The 25,985-nt window shown below is 42.0% G+C and overlaps 1 protein-coding gene across 1 annotated transcript in view; it reads left to right on the plus strand.

Annotated features, from left to right (window-relative positions):
• tle2b (TLE family member 2, transcriptional corepressor b) overlaps positions 1 to 25,985 on the plus strand; it is a 79,067-nt gene that overhangs the window by 6,700 nt on the left and 46,382 nt on the right. Inside the window, 5 exon segments of the mRNA XM_080506165.1 lie at positions 5,477 to 5,492; positions 5,495 to 5,551; positions 5,554 to 5,572; positions 6,732 to 6,794; positions 25,054 to 25,099. Of these exon segments, the coding sequence (XP_080362291.1) occupies positions 5,477 to 5,492; positions 5,495 to 5,551; positions 5,554 to 5,572; positions 6,732 to 6,794; positions 25,054 to 25,099 (201 nt within the window).

Consider the following 25,985-nt stretch of genomic DNA (forward strand, 5'->3'; position numbering starts at 1 on the left):
ATCCATATTGGGGGAAAAAAACAACAACTTTAATAGAACAGTGAGTAACTTGCTGAGTTTTACCATTAGTTTTGGTTTCCATACAGTATGGTCTTGTCACATTTTAATATGTTCCTTGTCACTTGAAATACTACAGAAAGGAGGACATTTGTTTGTGCAGATTGTGTATTTGAAATCAGAAACCAAAACTAAATTCCCCAGAGGGGAAAAATCACATTGCCTTAACTAAAATGAAACTATAATAAAAAATAAAAAAAATTTCACTGTCAACAGTTGTCCTGTATCCTGTCTTAACATGTCAAAAGGACAAGCGATTATCCAACAAGCATGAAATGAAATGCACCGTTTGTCCACCGTCGATGCAGATTGACTGAAGCGTTATTACTATGAACGACTCAATTGTTGTTAGTTGATCAGTTGTATCTCCATGGGCTTTTTTGATGTAGCTGCTGGACTACAATGATGGGAATGTATTGCTTTCTGGGGGATGATTAAAGTCATATATTGCGCCAATCACACAACAATAGTGCACTACCACTACTTCTGATTTTTCCATCCAACGGCCCATTCCGCTCAAGAACCAGGGCTCCATAAGAAATATGACTGATGTGTAATTCCCATCCTTCCCTGCAGCCTGTCTTCAGTCTATCATCCACACCGAGTCTGAACCAATGAGCTGTTGCTTATGTTCACTCTTGTTCAGTTTAGCAGGCACAAACAGAATCCCAGCACGCACACGCAGACACGCACACGCGCCTCGACACACAAACATGTACACAAGGGGCGCTGACACTCCTCTGCCACACTTGGCATTTCTCATCTATTCATGTGGCTTTTTTCCTAAATATTTCACAGGCAATTATTATTTCATGCGCTATCTGAATGTGCCTGTGCTTGTCTCAAAGAGACAAAGGCACAGGGAAGAACAAAGGGTGTAAGGAGAAGTAAAGAGTGAAAGAAGTGGGGGGGGGGGATGTTTGAGATGGAGCATCAGAAGAATGGGCGCCAGAGAAAAGGGAAATATTTTGTGGGTATTTTGTTTTGATGAATGCATCCATGCATAGGCATGCCAGCTTATAGCATGTGAATACAAGTGTGTGTGTGTGTGTGTGTGTGGGAAGAAAGTGTGCCAGGAGCTAAAGAGATAGAAGGAGAAGACACGAAGACAGATAGAATCGTTTCTCTCCCAATCACTCCCAGACCTGCATCTGTTTCACAGTTGCTGCTTCTCCCCTGTAGTCGCTGACAGTGGTGAAAAAACAGGCAGCTGCTCGAACAGAAGACTTCCATAAGCAGACGGGGAGACTGATGCCGAGGCAGATAGAACGAGACTGACCTCGGCCCCACGGATGCTAAAACACCACAAATCACCATGAAAATAAGCAATGCAACCAGCAGGAGTGTTTAGGGATGACTTGGAAATTCAAACTTGAAGAAGAGATGGAAAAGTCTTTGTGTTTCCCGTGGGTGTGTGTGTGTGTGTGTGTGTGTGTGTGTGTGTGTGTGTGTGTGTGTGTGTGTGTGTGGACTTACAAAATGCCACTTAGTTTCCAGATACAACAGTACAATCACGTCTCCACAAAGTCGCCCGCTTTGTAATGTCTTCATCGTAAAATGTAGTCTGTGTTTGTGCAGTGACACTGACATGTGACATTTGCTGAATGGCAATTTGTAAAGGCCACACACGATTTGATGATGCCGCCTTTTTTTTTCCCCCCCGAGAAGGAAAATGCGAGCCTGATGAAATCAGAGTTGGAGAGTTTTTCACCACCGCCACATTACAATGTTTTTTTGTTTGTTTTTTTTGTTGTTGTTTTTTTTTACACGGGCATCCCTGTTTTGTCAGCGGTATGCACTGTCAAACAGAACATACATAGCAGACTCATGTGGGCGGCATTAATCATATCCTGCGGGTAGTTTCACACCATTCTTTTGATTGACGTTTAGAAGCACTTGACGTGCAAGGAGAGCTACTATGAACCCAGTGTTGTTGGGAGGAAGACTGCAAGTATGGTAAACAGAGAACCATCAAAAAAAAAAAAAAAGCGATGACAAAATTAAATGTTATGTTAAATGTGATGCTTAATGATGATTTTGGACTCATCGTGACTTCACGCTGATGGCTGTGCTCGCTGTGCCCGCCTGTGCCCTAACATAAATTTGACATTATTAAATGCTCACATAACATCACATTACTTTTACTGTGAGCTAATCAACTCTTATAGCCAGACCAAGTGACAACAGACAGACAGTATATGGTTATGGATGGCAGGTCTCGCCTCCATCGTTCTATGCCACGCCGTGAAATATGCTTCATCTAACCACTGCCCCTTTTCCCTCCCGAGCCTCTCCTTCCTCCGCCTCCCCCACCATACATAATCCTTCTTAATTCCCTGCTTGCCCGTGCCAGCTCGTCCAAATTGTGATTGACTGCTTGACTGCCATACCACATGGTGTATGTATATGTGTGTGTGTGAGTGTGTGTGTGTGTGTGTGTGTGAGTGTGACCTTTTCTCGGCTATTCCTCTCCCCTCCTCCACCTTCACCTCCAAAGATTAACTGGATCAGTTTTGGGTTTCAGCATCCCCTACTCCAGATAATCACATGCACACGTGCGTGTATGTATGTACACACGAAAACACAGGAGGTGGTCGGCTGTGTTTTCCGCCCTTTGTGACGTGCCGTTGGACCCCAAACAGTCTGGCATGCCATCTGGCACAATACAAGAAAGATGAAACACACATGCACTCAAAGAACAAATGTTTGTTCATGTGTACATACGGAGTGACTTCCACCCATCTATGTAAACACCACCGAGCTAACACGCGTTGTGACCGCGCTCAGCTAACACACTTATAGCTGAGTTTGACTCTCACCAGCTGAAGTGTCCTTGAGTAAGAGTCCGGGTCTCCAGTTATTACTATTAAGCATGAACTAATTTGATACCAGCTTTCCATCCAAGTCTTTTTTATCCTGACAGAGCTCAACACAAGCTGGGAATATTCCTCTTTTTTTTTTTTTTTTTTTGCCTGAGGACTTTATAACTTTTTTTTTTTTTCCCCATTTCCTTTTTTGCTCATAAGAAATTTTTTTTATTGCTTTGGGTGCCAAGCAACTCAGAAAAAAAGGTGCAACTGGCAAATAAAAAGTAAGACATCTTTTGGAGTTTGTGTCCAACGGATGAAAAAAATTCAAATCTCTCCCATCAGTGCGCGACACATGACATCACGTCAACACGGATGGCTTTGACTCACAGATCTCTTGTATAATCCTGATCTGTGACTATGGGCTTTGTTATATGACTTAGTGGCGCTGATGTAACCTGCCAGCAGCACTTGGTCTGTGCATTCACATGTCTGTGTGTTCATGTGTGCGCGGCAGCAGATGGCGAGAGCCGTATTACCACAGGCCGGTGGACAGTAACACAGGGCAGAGTGACGAAGCCGTGTTGACTATAGCAAAGAGCGATTGTCTCTCTCTCTCTCTGTTTTGTCCCTCTCTTCATTCTTGTGCCTTCCCTTTCATGTCAGACATATGAATAGTTGGCCATCCTTCTCAGTCAGCAGCCAAGCTGCTCTTTCATCATCCGTTTCTCTGCTTGTTCGTTCATTCCTCAGTAAAGGATGTCAGACTCGTCTGTCACTTTCTTCATCCCTCTTTCCATCCATCCCTTGGTTTGTCAGATGACTATCAGTCTCCCTTCTCAATCCCCCCCCACCTCTATCCAACCAATCTCTTCCCTCCCTCTGTAGGTGTGTGTGTGTGTGTGTGTGTGTGTTCTCTGGGTTGTCCTGTATACTTCTCTGTATGCAATATTGTGCGTTTTCAATGCGGTTATAGCTACAAGAGTGTGTATGTGCCACATGACTGTTGACACCACTGCCATCACGCTCGTGTTCAACAGTCCCCTCCTCCCCTGCTGAGTCTGTGTGGTATGAATCAAGGTCAGAGGGGATCTGTTGTCAGATGCCCTCATATATCCAACCCCCCCTCCACACACACACACACACACACACACACATGCACACACAGAGTTGGAAGTCTCTGTGCACGGTGCCCACCCAGGCTTCTCTGTGCCCCCACTATGGCTGCCTCAGCTGAGTTTAGCTCGGGCTCAAGCTCGGCTCTGCGGATTAATTACTGGGAAACCGTGTCTCTGACCTCCACCGTCGGTCTAATTGAAATCTAATTGAATTGTGCTTGTCTAGACTAATGAAGCCCCGCCACTGAAACCGCCAATCTTTCAGCTGTAGCCCTGGCCCGAGTGCCACCCAGCTGCACTGGAGCAACTGCTGGGTGCTACTTAGTTTGGATGAGTGGATGAATGAATGAGCTTTCGACAGATGGATGCACGCAGAGCCGTTTCGGGTGGAAAAATGATTCCTTTAAATTTTTGGTCCACTGCAAAAAAAAAGTCACACGACACCAACGGACTTGAACCAGACTGAATCGGCTCAGTTTTGCTTGCTGTGTCACCGAAGTAGAGCCTCCCACCTTCTGCTACAGGATTCTGGTCTCAATCTGCAGTTCTGATCCTGAGAGCTTGGCTGGATACCTCATTGTCATAGTGCAGGCCAATGGCTGGTCCTCATCTCCAAATGCGGTGTGGCATTATTGCACTTGTGGAGAGGCTCTGTGGGGAATTGTGTGGACCTCAGTGCTCCGAGTGAGGCTGCACTCTGACAGTGATATGAAATGGCTGAAAGAAGTGGATGAGACACCCTGCCGTCTGTGTCTATTCCAGGCTCAACGGTGGGAGTCCCAAAGTGGAAGGAGGACTTAGCCAATTCAGATTGGGAAGGAAAAGGGAGAACAGTGCAGAGAAGTATGGCGTTTTATTCCATAAAAATGTCCCCTGAGAATCGACGGTGTCGCAAAATAAAAACAAAACAAACACACCACTTCTGCTAACTCAAGTCCTTTTCCCCCCAACAAAACAACTACAGCATCAAAAACATCAACGGTGCCCTTGTTTCTCAAACTTCATGGAGAATGTGGAGGAGGCGGGCTGCTGTTGAAGCGCTTTAGACAGACATAGAGGGCTGTTGGTGGTGGACCCCTGGGAGGTGCTTGTTTTGTTAGGCCTTCTTTAGCTTTTAGCAGGTGAGAGACGATGCCGTGATTCCCTATAAGTTATTCATTTGATGTTTCCTCCCTTCTCAGCTCTTTGTAGGCTGGAATACATTAGCAACCTGGCAGAGTGGAGAGGATGCTAATGTGGAAGCGAGGAGTGGGAGAGGAAGAAAGGATGGGGGCAGCGGAGGGATGGAGACAGAGTCATTAGAGGAGGAGGAGAACAGAGAGAGAGGACAAGGCTTTATGATGTGTGGGAAGAGGAAGTGACCTTCCCTCTCACTTTCATCTTGGCTTCTTTCTCCCCTTGCTCTCTGACACGCGCACGCACGCACGCACGCACGCACTAAAATATAGCCATACAGCCATTTTTCATCCATTCTTTCACTCTTTCTCCATGCAGGTCCCCTTGCAGCCTGGCAGTCTTTTAAGTTCACAGTCCTGGAAACTCTGGACCGAATCAAGGAGGAATTCCAGTTCCTCAGGCTCAATATCACAGGTATACTCGAACACCTGCAGTGGTATTGAACACCCAGGCATATATGCGCATGTACAAATGTACTAACAAAGCAAAACGTTGCTTTGTTAGTAAACTTTGGGAATGTCAATCAATGTTGTTAAACGGGTCAAAGAAGGATTGAGCGTTAAGCCTAAATTAACTAAAATGAGATTGATAAAAAAAAAACTACTGACTAAACTCAACTACAACTTTCTCATACCGTTACTTTTAATCACTGTATTATGAAGTTATATCAATGTCATTATACATTATTTTCTAACAAATAATACTGAATCTTGAATGTGGCTTAGGTTATTTTTCAACAGCTGAAGGTCAGCAATGATCACATGATCTTTTGGCTGGCCAGAGATGACCTTGGCTAAGGGAGATAAACAGCCATAGGTTAAAACATTCAGCCTCTTGCTCACACCTCAGAGGGCAGGTTGAGTAGCCTGCTGCGAGACAGCAACGCCACTTTACTACAAGGTTTCCGCTCCGCTCTGACACACACACACACACACACATGGGTAAACATAAACAAAGAGTACGTTGCCCTAGGCGATTCATCATAATAAAGTATCTGGCTTCACGGAATATTGGCGTTTAAATTCTTTCCCGCCACAATGTGAGGTTAAATTGCCAACAACACTCGCCGTGCACCTGCACTGAAACCTGTGAATTAACTGAGGGATTTTCAGAAACTGTCACGTGCAAAGATTTCTTTTTGAATTTCTCATCACTTCTTGCCATAATTAGGTGAGGCCCACAAAAAAAAGCATAATGGTCGAAAACAAGTTATACATTACGTGAAGTAAAAACATTTCCCCTGACTCATTAGGCTTGGTAGCAAAAAAAATCTTTACACAGCTTGACTTCCAGACTCAGACGCCCTCCATGAATATGTACTGTATATGTGAGGTCATTAGTAGTAGAGAATAAGACACACTCTGTTCGCTGTTGCCACTATAAACAAAAAGATTTCTGGTGACACTTTTGACAGCTGAGCTCTATAGCTCCTAGTCATTTTCTGGGTGTCCTCGTTCCCGAAACTGTGTCTGACCCCTGCATAATCTGTGCCTGACTGGATATTTAATGTATTTTATTTTTTGTGGATGCAAATGAAGAGTTTAACCCGTGAGTTGTTCTTGTCCCTGTGCAGCCTGAAGCTGGAATGTGAGAAGTTGGCCAGTGAGAAGACCGAGATGCAGAGGCACTACATCATGTGAGTCCAGTCATACTTTTACTGGAAGCTATGCAGTAATCTGGTTGTCTGACCAGGCCACTCAGAGACCCTGAAAAGAGTGATTTGGATTGTCACACATGAGTTACAGAATACAAAAATCTTGCAAAATGCAGACTTCACTGCTGGTAGCTGGATCAGGATTAAGAGTTGGAGTGAGAGCTCGTTTTTTGTGTGCTTTTTCCTTTTATTTTCTCGCTGTTGCCTGTGTAAGATCAGTTTTTTTTTTTCTTACTCTCCTATTTCATCTTACAGTGCTGAATAAAACTTTTAAGCCGGCATGGATAAAAGTCTCATAAGTCCATCAATACACAATCATGAAGACATCTAATAGACTTCAAAAAGTTTACAAAAAAACCAACAACATACTGCTCGTGTTATAAAGTGTTGTTATATAAACATTCCAATCACTGATCTTCCTGCTAGTCTTTGACTTTGCATTTTGTGTTCTGATTAAATAAATCAATAAATAAATGCATTTCCATTAAAGAATGCCCGCTTTGCTCCAATGAAAAAAAAAAAAAAATTACCTAAAAATTTTGCACTATTTGTTCCTGTTATGATTTCTATGAATATGCATTTGACCAGTGTATATTTTCTAATCTTGTAAACTTGTATACATGAACTATATCGATATGGAAGCATCCAGCATATGTGGCTATAAAGCATGCATAATCTTTAATGTCTGTCAAGAAATCTTTGAAAGCTACATGAGCACTGTGGCATAGAAGAGTTTCCACAATTTGTTTTTTCTGGACTTGCTATGATAATTTTTTTTTTCTCAGTCTGTATTTATCTTCCTCTCTCATATGCCTCAAAATCACACCTTTCTCTTTTCCACGTCACTCATCAGATGTTGTTGCTCCTTCAGACATTCTGCATTGTTAAGTCTGTTTCTCCAACTTGTCCTTTCCTCTGTGCTTTCTCTCGTGTGCTAACAGCCTGAGCTCACTGTGTTGGTGTGTCTGCGCGACTAAAGGCTCACATGTATCGTAAGCCTTCGTCTGTGGTACAAAACCCACACAGAGCCGACCAGAATACGATATGCACCATCTGCTAAGCTGCTCGCATTCATAAACCTGGAGAGCAGGCAGGATCAGGGCCGTAAGCTAGATAGACACACAGATGGATAGGCGTAGAGAGAGAGAGAGAGAGAGAGAGAGAGAGAGAGAGAGAGAGAGAGAGAGAGAGAGAGAGAGAGAGAGAGAGAGAGAGAGAGAGAGAGAGAGAGAGAGAGAGAGAGAGAGAGAGAGAGAGAGAGAGAGAGGAGAGAGAGAGAGAGAGAGAGAGAGAGAGGAGAGAGAGAGAGAGAGAGAGAGAGAGAGAGAGAGAGAGAGAGAGAGAGAGAGAGAGAGGCAGACAGGCACACTGGCAGACAGACAAATGGATATAGAAGCACAGAGACAGGAGATCAACTCAACTGATAAAAACACACACACACACACACACACACACACACACACACACACACACACACACACACACACACCACACACACACACACACACACACACACACACACACACACACACACACACACACACACACACAATTTAACTTTCTCCTCGTCAGGTCATTTTATGATATTTTCAAAGCGACTGCACCTCCTCCATGCCTCTGTCCATGAGCTGTCACTTGATGCTCAAGAGAGTGTTCAGCAAAGGATACATAAACTCATTTAACAAAAAGTGTTGCTGTTCTCCAAAACCACTGAGGAGTTACAGTGTGATTTACAATACAACATGTGCCATGATCGGTCATTGATTCACCTCATAGGGGGACTTTTTAGAGTTGCTGCACTTCCTGGCAGCTCCTTAAACAACATATATTTTCAAATTCCTGGTGTACTGCATAAAAAAAAAAGTTTATATTAGCATTTTTTCCATGTAGTTGGTGTATACTCACTGGATTCATAGTTGACTTTCCCTATCTGCAGATGTTGAAACAAGTAGCGACCGTTTTGAGATACACTTTGGTGTGGAGTATAAAGTAAACACGTTCATATTTACTTGCATAGGATTACGGATTCATAAAATACTACGTCCTACTTCAGGATAAATATTAATATTTCGTTACTTCATACCGCAGCAAATTGCTCAACCAAAAACATTCCTTAAGACTACCGAGCAACTCATGCACATACCCATACTTAGAAGATTGAAAATCATCACAGGTGTTCTTATTTCATAAAAAAAAATAGCTTTTCTGTACTTCTCACTTAAAAACAAAAAATGATGGAAGATATATGAGCACATAAATGTGGTAGAGTAGGGAAAAGGACACACACATCGAGAAACCCCCCTGAAAGCCACAGACTTCCAAAAAAAACAACCGCTTCTTTAATATTAGACTTTCTTCCTTTTAGCTGTGGTTTTTACAGAATTACTGTTGTCGAGCAAACAGCGCAGACAAATATCCACCGTCTCCTTTTGCAGATCCTCCTCCACCCGTTCTGCTGCAATAGGAGTGGTGGCATGCCAGCCTGGATGCATCGCTGTGTCTTTGCATGGACCAGGGCAACGGGTGACATTAATCAGATTTTGTGCATAATAAATGCCACAGCCTTTGTGACCGCGGCAACCAGTGGTAAGTCGGGCATGGGGAGAAATAGCACTTGGTATCCTCCGCCGTACAACGAGGTCCGACGCGAGGCGAAAACCCGTTCCCTGTGGCAGGAGGTCAGGGAGCTGCAGATGCTGCTGACGTATCTATATAGGTTAGCATGGCAGACGTTATCACCCTCAGGCTATAGTATTTGAACAAGACCTCGCTGTGCTGTGGTGGATGGCTAACACGGTGTTGTGCTGCTGCTTTATAGGCATGGCTGAGAAACGAGAGGGAAAGAGGGAAGGAGGGAGAGAAAATGAGAGAGGAGGGGAAGAGAGAAAGAGAGGCTCAAAGGAAAGATAGCTTGAGAGGGAGAAAAAAAAAAAGGGCTCAGAGTGTGTCAGACAGAAAAAAAACATGGAGCTGCTGAGGGAGGGAGGGAGGGATACAAAGGGAGGCAGAGATAAAGAGAATAAAAGAGGAGAGAGAGAGAGAGAGAGAGAGAGAGAGAGAGAGAGAGGGAGCTGCTGAAAGAGAATGAAGCAGAAGAAATAAAAAGGAGGCACACAAGAAGGGCAGAACTGCAGGGAGGAGGGATGGAGAGTGAAAGAAAGATGCTGTGAAGGTGAGAGAGGGAAAAAGAAAGAATGAAACAGAGAGAGAGAGAGAGAGAGAGAGAGAGAGAGAGGGATGGAGAAAAAGAGAGACAATATGCAATACAGAGTGGAGGAGATTGTGATATATTTGTGTGTGTGTAGGGGGGGTGTGAAATGAAAGAGAGAGAGATGAGAGGAGAGAGAGAGAGAGAGAGAGAGAGAGAGAGAGAGAGAGAGTGAGCCAGCGAGGGTGCACGCACAGACACGTAAATAATGTGAAGCAACAACGACTCGCTGCGCCCACAGAGGAGATAACCCAGAAGGCTATATTTAGCTTGTTAGGCCTGTCATCCACACTGAGGCCTGTTTCCACAGGCTGGGGGCATCTGCTCACCATGCTGCACTGCTCCTGCCTTTGACTATTCATCACTTTAAAGCGCTTTAAACACTCGGGTGAGGGTTGGAAAGCGGGAAGGCGGCTCTACGGGCTTACGCACAGGATTGCACGTGTTTTATTTGTCGTTAGCCGTGTGCGTATGTTTGGAAAGTTCAGAAAAACCCAACATGGCCCGGCAGTTAAGAAACATGCATTTTGTGTGTAATGCGGCGTTCTTCACAGGCAGACAGACGGCGGAAGGCAAAGGTTCTAGGTGGTTCAGTGGATCAACCAAACACTGCGTCATCAGGGAGTTACTGTACTTTATTATTATTGGTTAGACATGATACATACATACACATACTATATCAACTCTATTTATATTCACTCATATTGTTTGCGCTGAAGTAGTGTGGAAGCACTTTTCACGATCACATTCATACATGTATAAGACAACCAAACTACCGAGTGTCTCCTAATGGAGGCGGAGCACCTGAGCAGTCATACTTGTGTCACAGTGTTTTAGAGTCACGCACGGTTCACGTGTGTGAATGTACAACTGAATGTGAGGGATCATTTAAAGAGTGATGGGACTGCTGGAGCTGGGAAAATACTCCGTATAAGTGATGACGAGATTTAGGTCATAGTGCGAAAAAGAGTATTTGTATGTTTAATAACTTTAATTCAGTGTCATTTATGTTTTATTTGTGATTTTATTTTTGTGAGGTCTTCCTATTTGAGTGAAACCAGACAGAAAGTGAATGAATGAATGAATCTTTATTTCCGTAACATACAAACAGAAAAAGAAAGAAAGTGATCATGCTTTTACAGAAGGGGTGAGTCTCACCCTCTTCGCTAATGTCTCCATATGGTGCAAAACATTTGGTGAGTTTTTTTTTCCACCAGTTACCACTTGGGTTCCTTTTAGACATCTCACACTTAAGGGACATGATTCCACAACTTTCTCAAATTGCTCTTGTGTTTGAAGTGTTGCTGCGGCCCGGAGAGGTTTGGCTATGGTGTACTCTGTATTTTGTAGGTTTGGCAGAACCACCCTCTGTAGCTTTCTGGGTGGAATATATGTTTCTACCAGGCTGGTCCATTTTAAAATGTTTTTATGTGTTAAGGTACATTAGCAATGTGCAACTTCAGTGGTAGATACACGCACACACACACACACACACAGTTTTCTGTGGGCGTGTTGCTCTTTTTCGGCTGTTGTATTTATAATTCATGGCTCTCAGATTTCACTGCTCTCCTGGAATTCCACTGTGTATTTTTAAGTAAGGTTGCATTGTAGACCTGGTTAATCAGGGGGCGTAGACACGTCGGTCACATGCTTACACAGAGAGCATGCAAGCCTCCCGCCCGGGGAACTGTGTTCTACCCCAGCTGGACCGAGGTTGAATTTTGCAACGAGCAGATACATAAGCATGAGGCTCAGTGGAATGTGAAAGAAGGCGAGAGATAAAACTGTTGTTGCTGCTTTATAAAAACCCACCTGAAGTCCCTTTTTTTCCCTTTTTTTAATACAAACAAGCCTCTGTCTTAATTGTCTCTCTCATCCTTCTACCCTGATCTAGCTGACTTTTTTTGATTTTACCTGTGTCTGAAAAATCTTTGACGATGGCCTCATGACAGAAGGGTTTACAGTCAATTGGGTGTTCAAAAGTCAGCTCCTGCCCTGGTTTTGTCCTACTTCCCTTTCTTTCGAGGAGTTCATGTCTTTTTTTTTTTCTCCCAGGGATGCGACTGTTCTGCTGCTCTCCCACTCATTCCTTCTGTCAAACACAAGCCAGAACTCTTGGAGGGGGTGGACTGCCCGGCCCCTTTAATATCGAGTGTAAAAAAAGACACGTCTACTGGAGGGTGACAGCTCACAGTTGGGAGTCACATTAGGTGGCCCCCTCCATCTTTGTGTTGGCTGTGTGTGTGTGTGTGTGTGTGTGTGTGTGTGTGTGTGTGTGTGTGTGTGTGTGTGTGTGTGTGTGTGTGTGTGTGTGTGTGTGTGTGTGTGTGTGTGGTGTGTGTCTGTTTAAGTGCACAGAGGAGCAGCAGGGGTCCAGCATTAATGAACGACCACACTGCTCACAAAAAGGCAAAATGTTGTCGCATCAAATCCCATACAAAACAACAGCGAAGAAGAAACGTGATACTAAATTACACATTTTAGAATGATATTTCCCGTCCTGTGCAGACGCGTCGTGAACAATAAAGCTGTCATCGGTTTGAAATTTTAACTGTTCAATTATGGATCAAATGTAATCATGTTTTCATATTTTTAAACGACTCCACCACAGTCGCACAACTGCAGAAACTATCAAAGAATGATTAAAGGCTCATGAAACCAAACGAGCAGAAATAGTAATGACTCAACCGATTTCGATTGATAAAAAAACACATTTAAAAATGATTAACATTATTTTTACCAAAAAAATAAGCAGCTTACTAACAGTCCACAAGAAAAATCTGAGTGGTTCAGAACAACATCGGCTTCGTATTCAAAAATGAGTGTATAAAAAGTCACAGATAAACAATTATACAGCGGTACAGCTTTTTATACCTCATTATAAGACCTGCTTGCACATAATTGTGCTGCGATTAATTTTTGAAGCTGAATTATTGTGTGATTTACCTATTTTTGCCACAATAAAAATACAAGCACAAGTCACTTTCTTAATACTGAATGTAGGAGTTATGTGAATAAAATACTCCTGTGTTCTAAGTGGCCTGTTTGGCATACTTCTTCATCAGTAGAACATCATATACAGATGATAGCGTTGATCCTCTCGTCTTCGTCAAATGGTTTCAGATTTAGCTGGAAAAATCCAGAACCGAGTTCGGGGTGCGTTCACGTTTCCCCAAACGAAACAGACCTTCCCAGAAACTCTGGTCCACGTCAAAACACGGGAATGTGAACGCGCCATAAGAGTTAAACCCTGGCCAATCACACAGTAACACCATCATTCTTAACAGGTTTTATTACTCGTCTTGTTCATCCTCTTTTTCGTCTTTCCAAGAGTTGTTGCAAACTAAAGAGCGACCTGACTCCTGTTTGTGCTGTCAAAACTCTGATTTATGTTTGATGTAATAGAATTAACATTTAGTTAATTAACACACACAAATGTTTGGTTTTGAAAGGCATTTCTAAAACAGTATATTTGTGTCTTGCAAGACACTGTGCACTGTTCAAATCTGGTCTGGCATTTTTCTTCTTGTGTGTTGAGATTCAAGTGTCCAATATAATTTTTCATATATATTTTTTTTTTACCCAAAAGCATATGTTTAAATTGTTTGGGGCAATAAATTGTCAGTGGACCAGAAGAAAGCCAGCCATGGACTCATTGGAGTAGCAAACAATGTCAACATCACTGTATGTGAAGTTGGACATTGGTTTGATTAAAAAAAAAAAAAAAAAAATGTCTCATGTGAGTGTGTCTTTATTCATGCTTAGCTAATATCATGACATGTGCATCAGAATTGTGGACTCAGTGTTTTTGTGTCTTGTCGAGCATGCGGTCATTTGTTAGAATCCTGTCAGAATGTGTGTGTTCGAGGTAACACCGTTTGTGCGTGCGCGTGTGTGTGTCTTGTGTGCGTTGTTCCGATCAGTACAGCCCCCTCAGGCAAGGATGGGGTGTGTGTGTGTGTGTGTGTGTGTGTGTGTGTGTGTGTGTGTGTGTGTGTGTGTGTGTGTGTGTGTGTGTGTGTGTGTGTGTGTGTGTGTGTGGATTAATGCAGTGCTCTCAGCCTCTTACTCCACTCCCAGCTCATCTGTCTGATTCAGGCTGACACACTGTGTTCTCATTCTGCAACATTACAGTCACAGACTGCTTAGGAAAAGGGGGCGGAGGGGGGGAAGAAGGAGAGAAGAAGGAAAAAGTGGAAACTCGAAGTAATAAGGGCTGTGAAGGGAGTGATGGGGACAGCGAGATAGAGAGGGAGGGAAAAAGATGAACAAATAATAAAGAGACGGGGCACAAGGGCATTGATAAAAAAAGAGAGAGAGGGAGAGAGCAGAATAAAGTAAAAGAACAGAAGAAAAGAACAAGGACACCAACAGAGAGGGAAAAGGAGAAAAAAAAGATGAAATCCAGCAACAACAAAAAGGGCACACTTTTCATGCATGAATATGATAGCGCCAAGAGGTGGAGACAGTGGGCAGATCAAGAAAAATGACAAGAATGAGAATTAGAAGTTGAAATGAAACTGATGTGAGATAGTTGGAAGTGACAGGGAACAATTTGAACAAGGATTGCTCCTTGCTAAGCTAAATGTTGGGGTTGGTTGGGGTTGTCCGGGGGATTTAAGCAAGGCAGATGTAAGGAAGGATTGAGTCTGTTTTAAGAGCCTTAAACCTGTCTGGACTGTCTGGAGCAGAAAGAATAAACAGGGGTGGGGGGGTGAGGGGGGGTGGGGTTCATAAAGAAGAGCCGAGTCTTCATCAATGAACCGACTGCACACTTGTGTTTGGAAACGTCAAGTTCAAGGTCGGTTCTGTCCGACTGTTGTTCTCTCCTGATGAAACTGGCTGCAAGAGAAGCTTTCGTGAGATTCTGTCTGCAATAACTGATTTAGTCATCACCCACTGACAGGACACAGTGGAGAAGTCAGGGCTCGCTACCTCACCTCTGATGTGGGTTAGTGCAGTGTGCTAATAAATGTTTTATCATTAGTGGTGGTGTGGTGTGTGTGTGTGCGCGTGTGTGTGTGTATATATGTGTGTGGGCGGGTAGATGAAAGAGACAAGCTCACCCAAGAGACATCAATGAACAATGCCTTTGTTAAGGCATTTACACACACACACACACACACACACACACACACACACACACACACACACACACACACACACACACACACACACACACACACACACACACACACACACACACACACACACACTGTCATGCACAAATATAACATGCTGGAGTAAACACATGTCAGCTGCATACACACCCCATCTGAATAGAAACATGCCCCCCCCCCCCCCCCCCCCCCCCCCCCCCCCCCCCCCCCCCACACACACACACACACACACACACACACACACACACACACACACACACACACACGTGTCCCATTTAGATAAATCACCTTGGATTAGACCCACTTCCTAAAGCTCATTTTAAAGTCTGCCAGTGTTTTTTTTGTGCAGAATGCATAGGAGCGAGAGAGAGAGCGAGAGAGAGAGAGAGAGAGAGAGAGAGAGAGAGAGAGAGAGAGAGAGCACAGCCCTGTCATTCTACCCTGGCACCATCATCTGACACTCTCTCAACACCACAGGGGAAGAAGGAGGGAGGGAATTAAAGAGCAAATACTCACTGAAGAATGGAGGAGGGCAACATGAGGATGAGGAAGAATGAGAGAGAGAGAGAGAGAGAGAGAGAGAGAGAGAGAGTTTGCTGAGAGAGATGCTGGAATGCTTTTGTCTGTTTTGCCCCAATGATGACAGTGCAGTGTGTGTATGTTATTAGCTGCAGCTAGACGAGAGATAAGAAGTATGTACGTACTAGTAGAACGTTACGGTGCAATCAGATAAACAAGAATTACACTGAATCTCATTTATCTAAAGTAACCTGGCTGCTGAACTGAATAACAAGCCACAATGCAAGCACGGAGTGTGGGCACGATAATGGCAGTGGGTGAGATGGAAATTTGCAATGTATATGCATGTGATTTTATATTTTAGATGAAAGCTATTCAAAGCTCCAGAGATTTCACTCTTTTCTATTACATATTACATATTTGTCTTTCCTTGCAAATAGACAAATAGACCTCAGCATGTAAATCTTGTTGAAGTTTGCAATCATTCAAAATTGGAGGAAACATGTGAAATCGAAACTAATGACAATAACGATCTCTGGCTTTACTCTAGTTTTGTTCAACAATGCATGATAAAATATTGAAAAGTGAAGGTATCTTTATAGCATTTGATAGAATATTATTTATTTATACTAACTTAATTTGTTTTCATTCCATTCCATTCCATACACAAGTTGCTACAAGTTTCGAATCATTTGTTTAATGTTGTTACATACTTGTTGATATGATTCATCTCCATCCTGTGAACACTAATATGTAATTTTCTAGCTTGAAATTAATATTTGTGCAGATTTTGACAAAACCGTTTGTTTAATACTGTAACAATTACAAAGAAAGTAGATGAACAATAATAATGAATTATTTAACATTCCTCTGCCCAATGTGACCTTGGGGGGGTTCAATGCTTTTCACAATTTATTTTATTATTATGTTATTAGCTTTTCTGATAATGATGTGAAAATCAGTTTCTATAAAAAAAAAAAAAAAAAAAGTCAAGTGGTACAGGGATTTACACCGTCTGCAACCGCCGGAGATTACTGATACTGAAATCTGTGAAAATAGGATAAAAATGCACTGATAACCCAGTTAAACCAATTCCTCAGTGTCCTGAGGTCAGACTGGTGCAACTACACTTCAAAGATAAACTATAATGCAGCACGCACACACACACACACACGTTCTCACACACTGTCCTCTTTCTATACTGTTTTTCTACTCTCTGGGTCGATGGTGCCGCGTGTTCTTGGTAAGCGACGTCAGCCTGTTGGCTTAATGCCTCTCTGCCAGGCTTAACACCATGTACACACACACACACACACACACACACACACACACACACACACACACACACACACACACACACACACACACACACACACACACACACACACACACACACACACACACACACACACACACACACACACAGATCATAGATGTTAGTTATGCGCAGTGCTGAACGAGCCCGTACTGACACAACAGAGGGATTACGTAAGGTTGAACAGTGGACATCAGGGGCTATAATTGGAGGTTTGGGGCTCTCGGGCAGTTAAGAGAGGATGAACCTATTAAATAAAAGTGACTGCAGACAAAACACATACTGTAGTGCTGCAATTTCAACTCGGCCAACGGAGCTGTTATTAGTCATTGTGCAGCTGCTAGTGTTCCCTGCTGTAGTGCACCTGCTATTCCTGGAAGATGCAACAGTGTCACATTTACAAATTTTTTTTTTGGTGTGTGTGTGTGTTTTGGACTATAAAACCTATAAAATAACTGGCATTCTACGATTCACATTCGATTAGTAAGTATGACTTTTAAGTCTGTTTCCTCAGACCAGAGGCACAAACAGTGTTGTTGCTCCGGATGGCACGTACAGTCACGTCACTGCTGTCTGACCTAAACCAACAGGATAACTGTTACTACATTTGACTTTCTTGGTCTATGTTTTCCGCTGTTTTGTGAGAAAATCTAGACAAGGCCAAAGCTTAGTTAAAAAGACTTCTTTCTTCTTCTTCTTCTTTTTTTTTTTTTTTTTAATCCTTGCATTTACAGTCATTTTATGTCTAAGAATCCATATTTTATCTTCCATCTGAAAGAGTTGATGATTCAGTGAGCTGCACTTATGCATGCGGCGGCGATGACTCAGTTGATAGAGAGGGTTGTGTCTCAATCCAAGGTTTGCTGGTTCAATCTCCCATCTGTCCATTTGTCAAAGTGTGCTTGAGCTGAACCCCAAACTGCTCCCAATGGAAGGGCCAAGTGCCAAGCATAGCAGCCACCTCCACTAGTGTGAGTGGGTGAATGTGACTAACAATGTAAAGTACTTTGCGGGCTGCTAAAACTCGTGCCAAGCGCTTTATAAGTGAAATTAATTTAGTGTTTTACCATGACGATTCACTTTGGGCCGCTCCCTTCCGAGTTTGACACAAGGTCAGAGGTTGTGATGTTCATGTTCTACCTAAGATTCCTTCCCTGACACAACCATCAGTGACATTCGGGGGCGGTGGGACTTGGTCGTGGATCTTACAGTTTGCTGCTCTCACCTCGAGGCAACCATTGAACCCAAATTTTATTTCAGTACACAGCAATAGCAGCATCGTTTATCTCCTATTGGCTCGAATGATGAATTGCTTTGTAATCTGCACCTACAGTCTCTCTATTTAGAGCCATAACTCTAAATACAGAAAGAAGTTCAACCCTTTATTGTAACGCTTTACTTTTCAACCTCCAATTTTGAGGTAATAAGCATCTTTCCATCCACCATCTTCTGAGCCCTCTTTATCCACAACCTTTGTTTGGGCCCAGAAAATATCCCAGTCAACACAGAGGAAGGGTGTACACTGGGCAGGCTGCAGTTCATCAAAGAACAAACACAGTCACACCCAAATACACACAATCACACCGATGATCAGCTAAGAGTCTGCAATTAAACCAGAATGCATGTAATTCAGATAGATTCCAGGAAGGCAGAGAAGCAATATGCAAACTACAGTAACTACTGAACTGCTGTCACAAAATCGACCTTTGTTCTATATTTAAATAATACAGGTTGAACAAAATGTTTCATAGTGATAATGAATTTTGAGAATATTTATTTGAACTTGGTTAGTTTAATAAACAATTTGATAGTTCTATTGTGGTTGTTTGAGAACTTGCTGTGTAATAAAACATCACCAGCTCTATTTAACATTTTTCCCGAGCGCAACTGTGGTAAAATGTCTTGTTCTAGGATATAATTTGGACAATTTCATGCCTCCAATGCAACTCAAACATTTAACCTGCCGGTCCCCTGTATGATTCTGAGACCACCCAACTACCACGACCACAAAAGTTGCAGTTACACTCTCTTTAAGCCATGTGCTGTAGAAATATAAAATGCTGAGTAAATGAAAAGACATTAAGTACTTATTAAGCAATTGCTGGCCGAACGTATTGTATGTAAAGCATTGGTTTTATATTCAAACTGTGTTATTTCTGTTGTTTTTATTGTAGCTTTTGTCACATACTGTAGTTTTTTTTCCCCCTGGTTGCTCAGAGATAGATAACAGAAGAGAAACCTTAATTACTGTGAAATGCAATGACTGGCACCGTTCAACCAATTAAATAGTTAATGAAACACGGTTTTCTAGTAGGTGCGCTCAATTTCAAAATATAAATAATCAGCACAAACACACAGAGTTTTATCACATTAGCATTATCTGCTTACAAGCTGATTGTGTTTTATTAGGATATTTTGAGGTATTTTTCGAATAATTAGTATCCACTTTTGTTGAGATTAACTAGAACGCATTCAAAACTGGCTGCACAGTAATCCGTTCCAGTTACTGTCCCAAAGCCCAAAGCAGAATATATCCATCCCCAATGCCTCACAGCTTGCAAGGTGTTATTTTTATCCAGTGCTATTCCCATGTTTTTCCAAACACACCTTTGGGGATTGCAGCCAAAAAGCTAAATTTTTTTCTTTTCCTTCAACTATTCACAGCACAGGTCTCCAGGATGATTCTAACTATTTTCCATATGGCTTTGCGTACATTTTGTAATGTTTTTTTTCGGAGCGTTTTCTTCTGATGAGTCTCATATGGACCATTCTTGTGAATCAAGGGAAGGATGCACCACCACCTCTGTCAGTAGAGTCTCTGCTAAATCTCTTAGATGTCACAATTGGTTTACATTGACTTTCTGCCCAGCAGGATGTCATAAAACCCTACTTCCATAATTCCCCTTTAAGTACCATTTCTTCAGTAAGAAATTGCAAGGTAGAGGTGCTTTAGACTTTTGTCTTCTCTTACATCGAAGGCATCAATTACCTTAATTCTCAGCTTCTCTGTCACTTCTTCAGAGGAACCCATGATTATTGCTTTTCACCACGAGTTTCAAAGCATCAAAGAATTTGTCAAGTCAAAAATGTTATTGTACTCGCAGTTTAGATTAAAGTTGGGCTCTTAGATTTTAATAGCAGTTTTGATGTTAATGAAGCTTTGGGATTTGCTAAGTGCCCGAACCTTTTATTTTTAGTTTTTAGCTTGTGACATAACATTTGAAATACTTCATTTCTGATGTCGCTTTGCTGTGGAGAGTCACTTTTTTTTCCTTCTATATAATCGACACAGAATATAATATTGCTGCGGTGTGCCTGCATGCTTCCATAAAGCTGTACGGTGAACTGCTTCATGTTGATAAAGAGTGGAGTGCCCTTGCTGAGGCCAGCTGCTGAGGTGAGCTATGTTATTGTGCAAGGTTGTATTCAAATACTGGGGCCCTGCATGTTGCACTCAGGTGTCGGTGTAGTGGAAAAATGTGAGATATTACATAAACACACGCATCAAAAATGAAAAAAAGAACTATGTGAATAGAGAATGATAGAGGAGTGAGGGAGGGAGAAAAAAAACTGCGAATCATGACGGAGAGGTGGTGGCAGCGATGGAGGGGGAAATAATAAAAAGAGACAGACAGAAATTGAGTTAAAAAGATGGGGAGGGCCGGGGAGAGGTGTAATGATGGAGAGGTAAAGAGAGAGGCTGATGAGAGATGAAGAGCGAAGGAGAGAATGAGAGGAGAACAAAGAGAGATGTCACATGTCTCTCATGTTGAGAAGGCTGGAGGAAAGGCAGACATGGAAACAAAAACAGCGACTTAAGCATGTTTTTGTTTCCCTTTAATGTGTTTGTGTGTTTCCAGGTGTTTGTCTGCTTGTGTGTAGTATGGATACAGTTTTACATAAGAAAGAGATTCCGCACGTGTTTTTTGTCTCCGTAAAATCTTGTCTTTTCGTGAGAGAAAATGGAAGAAATGAGAACTAAATACAGGGTGGAGGTGAGCTCAATGGGGTAAGAGAAAGGAGGAACTATAGATAAAGAGTTAGAACAGAGAAAGAACAAATATATGTAGCAAGGGAGTAAGAAAAGTAAGCCAAGTAAAAAAAAAAAAAAGGCAATAGAGGGGAAAAACCATGCATCAGACAGAAAGAGGATTGATCGAAATGACTCAAAGGGGAAAAACGAATATGAAAGGAAAGCATAAGGGGCAAAGACAAAAATAATACAGCAAACAAAAAGGGATATAATAGAAAAAAAATGGTGAAAGAAAGAGGGAAATATAAAATGAATTGGCATGGGGGAAGATGTGTTGACAGGAGGTATAAAATGTGCAGTGATGAGTGAGACAGGACAAGGGAGGCCTGGTTTGGTCATAGCAAGACACAAACACAGTTTGGTTTTAGGTTTTTTTTGGAGGCGGTCATGGTTGATGTGAAGCAACATTTTCCCATCCTCTTTGTTAATGTTCTTATCCAACCACAAGCTTTTTTCAAAGATACTCTACAATGATGCTTCCCTCTACATGCGACTTCTGACAAACAAGAAATACACATTTTTTTTCAGTTGTTCCGATACTGAAACTTCCACAGTTGAAATAAATTCACTTCCTTAAAAAAACAAACATATTATTGTAGTTTTCAGTTTATAAAACCTGGCAAGTCCTTTTCTGATTATAAACTGTCTGCAGTACATTTGCAAGACCGGCATGACCTCCTACACAGAGGCAGCACTATGATCGATATCTACAAGTTATTCAATCTATATAAAAACAATCGGTGACAACATCGAAAACACAGTTTAAGTCTTTCTATTTGCAGCTATGGTGAAAGTGAAAGTCTGAGTCTTCAAACCTCAACGGGGTGGAAAGCAGCATCGTTTACACAACACCAGATGTCTCTGGGAGAAAATGTTCTGACATTAAATCTGTTTCCTTCACTTGTAATCTGCAGTTTAATTCAAATTTCTTCTGTTTTCGCCAAAAATAATAAATCCATATTCTGGGGTGTGTTTAATTGAAATAATGACCATGGCATACATAAGTAATACAGATTAAAATGATAAATCAAATGTTTTTTCTGTTTCAATGTCATTGCCACAATGGCTCCTATTGGGATTCAAACCAGCAAACTTCTAGTCACATGCTTGCTTCCCTTACCATTAAACACACAATAGTATGATAGAGGTTGTCACTGCCTGAGGGGTAAACTACTGATACTGCAATGGAACTGTATAGAGCTTCTTCATAACCTCAATCCTCACTTTTATTTGATTTAGTTGTATTTTTTTTTTCTATGTAATTTTCTGTTTTGCCTGTTTCATACTTTTATATTTGACACCGTCAATTGTAGGACTTGGTATTGCTTTGCTTAATTTCGTTCATGACAATTAATTGAATTCGAGGTTAGATGGATAGGAACATGCATGGATAGAGACAGAGAGACAAAGATAGCGAGTGAGTAAAATGAGACAGGAAATAGAAAAATAGACTGAAATGGAGAGCGAAAGAACATCTGACAGCTAGGGAAAAAAAGAGAGAGAAGGGAATAACGAGAGAGAGAGAGAGAGAGAGAGAGAGAGAGAGAGAACGGCAAGGGGAGAGGGAGAGAGAGAGAGAGAGAAAAAAATGGACTGATAGCCCCTGAGAGATAGAGATTGGAGTGAAAGGGAGGGACTGAATGAGGCGGGGAATAAATGGAGAGAAGAGAGCGATCGAGTGAAAATGAGCAAGAGAATACGGAGAGAGAGCCAGCCATGTCTCACTCTCATCAGTCAGAGCGTTGCTCATCCAGCAGCGGAGGATGCCTTTGTCACCATGACGGATCCTCGCCGTCTGCGTGCCGCACGCCGCCAACCCCGTTACAGAACATTACTGATGTACACGCGGCGAGACGCTCATATTCAGGGGGGGGAAGGGGGGCACATGTGCGGAGGTGCTAACATGTGGCATTTGGCAAAGTCGCGCAGAGGCGTGGGGATTGTTTTGGTGTCAGACTTTACAAGGGAACGCAAAAAAACAAAACAAAAACCACACATTTAGGTCGGAGATTGACTTCGATGTGTCGCGTTCTTGACATTTTACAGCTGTTCACATGTGACATGGATATATTGTGAGCATTAGAGGTACAACTAATGATTATTTCCAGACTAATCAGCGAGCTGATTATTTCTCTGATTAATTGGTACGTCACCTCGGTGTATCAAATGGAGTAAAACTATTTACCAGGAGTGTCCTCATCCGAAAGCCGCCTTCTGAAGACGACTAAACGTTTTTGGGACTATTTAGAACACAGTTCATTCATTTCGTGCCACATGAGACCAACGACACGTCCGAAAACATCGTTGGGAAGCTGCTGTTGTTGCTTTGATTGTCGCCTCATTTTCAGCTACTTTTCTCGCAGCCCATAGCAGCAGGCGAGCTGAGATGGTCGTGACATTCCTGACATTGTCCACAATCAGTATCAGGCTGTTTGTGGACACGCTATCGCCACATTGGCAGTCTGCTAACATTTCTCACTTTACAACAGATTTTAAGCCATGATCAAAGATAATGCCCCTATGTGTTGTTTTTTTTTAATCTTCCACATGCTCAAGATTGTACAGTGTGTTATCACCTTTCGTTGATGAGCAGTTGGACTTTTGAATTGGTATTGTTTACAACTTCATGGATAATTACAAAACAGGATTATTCCTCTGAGTATTTCTTCAAAAACAACATGCTTAACCGTGTGACATGTTTCTGGCAAGTGCCATATTACTACTTGGAAAACAGAACATGTGTGAGTTATCAAGTTATTCACAGAGTAGCCAGAATTGCTGCGTTACCTCCGAATATATAACACCCGGTGTCCTGATGCAATATAAAACCTTAAGCGGCGAGGACACTCCGAGAGCTGCAAAGCGTCGGGAAAAGGGTTAATTTCCTTTTCTGAGCGAGCAAACAACACAACTGATGGCTGTTCACACTCACAAAGTATGAAGACATTGTTGGGCCAGGTGCAGAAACATAATCAGTGCCACGGCTGCAGCCACATGCTGGTATCATTACTTCCCACATCCTATCACGGAGAGATTTGCTTGGTTCCCACAACGAGTGCTCCATATCACACCAAGGTTACCCACAAGGCTGGCGAAGTTGTTCGGCGAGAATCGTCTCTCACGTGTGATACTTCAATGTTTGCGTTTCCTTCCCTTTTTGTGCTTGGAACCGAATAAGCTAGAAGAACTTTGTTGACCATTCCTTTCGTCTGTTCTGGGGGAGCCCTCAGCCATAGACGCTTTGTTTCCCACGTCAAGGGAAGCGGCACTGTTTTGTCAGATCTAAATATTTTCTTCTTGCCAAAGAAGGAGCTTGAGTGTAAGAGTTGATGAATAACAAGAAGAGGGGGGCGTGCGCAACATCTTTTTTTTTTTCTTTCCTTAAAATGCAGTGACGTTAAGAAGACTGTATTTACACCTGGCTCTGATTTGACCACAATATAAGCCTTCAGATGTGGTTTGGCCAGTGTTGTGATGAGTCCAGTCACAATGCGTTTTATGTGCATTTACACCCTGTAATACCATGCGCTTTCACTTCAAACATCAGACACCTTAATATTGGATGAGGAAAAAAAAAAGAAAAGGTTTTTGGATGTACAGTTACAGACACATGTGTGATATGTACAGGCACACACAGTACCGTATGGCCAGCACTCTCTGTGTCTCATTATTTGGATATCATGCATAAACGCATACACGTGCACACACAACGTTTTGCTCACTTGGCAGCCATGCAAAGATAAAACCAGCCTCACTGTACAAACCCCTGACACACATTCACACACTCTTGCTGAGACAGTGATCGCACGTAGCTCACACAGTCACAAATCCCTCATTATCTATACACACATATGCTCTCTTTTCCTTCGTCTTCACCCCTCTCTTTATTCCCTCTTTTCTCTCTTTCATTAAAGCCGTCGTGATAAACGGCAACATATGCAGCTGTGCTCAGCAACAGATGTTGGATGGGAGATATTGTGTTGGACTGAACGTTGACGTGTGCTGCAACTAAAATCCTAATGACGTTTCATCTGTCTCTCTCCACAGTACTATGAAATGTCCTATGGTCTCAACATTGAGATGCACAAACAGGTAAGAACCAAAATCATCAGTTGTTGCATTTGCGAAGCCGGATGTGTTGATGGCATTGTTTAACACGTGACTCATTTTGTGTGGGAAGCTTTGAGTTTCCTTGTTGACTTGCACATATGGAAGTAAATACTAAACATACAATATTACTAATTACTGGCGAAATGTCTTGCTGGACAATATATTGATTTCTTGTAATGTTATGTATATTGATATTTCTGTTAACTCATGTGTCAGTTTTATTGATAAAAGATTAATATTAATACCCCTGATATTAATGTTAGGTCAATTGAGCCTTTACATTTTTAGCCACATCAGAAAGTCACAATGGAATTTACTGTCAGGTTCTTCTTCCAGTCTTATTGATAACAAAAACAGCTTCATAAATGCTCTGTGCACGTGAAATTAAACCTTCAAGTCAGAGTCTGACATGCACGTTGAGGATCGTGGATCTTTTATTAAATTCGTAGTGGAAAAAAAATACAGAATAGTCTGTCTTCCAAAATGTGTGTGTTTTTAAATACACCTCCCTCAGTTTTCTAACAAACTTCCATTATCAGAAAGCTTATCTCAGATTTTCTTTATATTGCGCTGAATTTGTATTGAGTCATACTCTATTCAGAATCAGTTTATTCTGTACCACCATAAAAATATCATGAAAATGAACTGCTAAATTGCTTGTAAAGTGCTTGAATATGTCTGCTTTTCACTAAACTACATTATGATACAAAAAAACTGTTTAGTTGGACTTTAGGACTGTTGCTCTTTTTATGTAATTGAGATTTTATTAATTGGTCAATAACAGCAAAATGCTTTCAACACCTAGCTATGAATGGCTGATTGTATAAGCTTCCATAATAGTTTATTCCCTAACACTAAAAAGTTCTAA

This window comes from Blennius ocellaris (assembly GCF_963422515.1).
Source record: "Blennius ocellaris genome assembly, chromosome: 12".
In the NCBI taxonomy this organism is placed as follows: Eukaryota; Metazoa; Chordata; class Actinopteri; order Blenniiformes; family Blenniidae; genus Blennius; species Blennius ocellaris.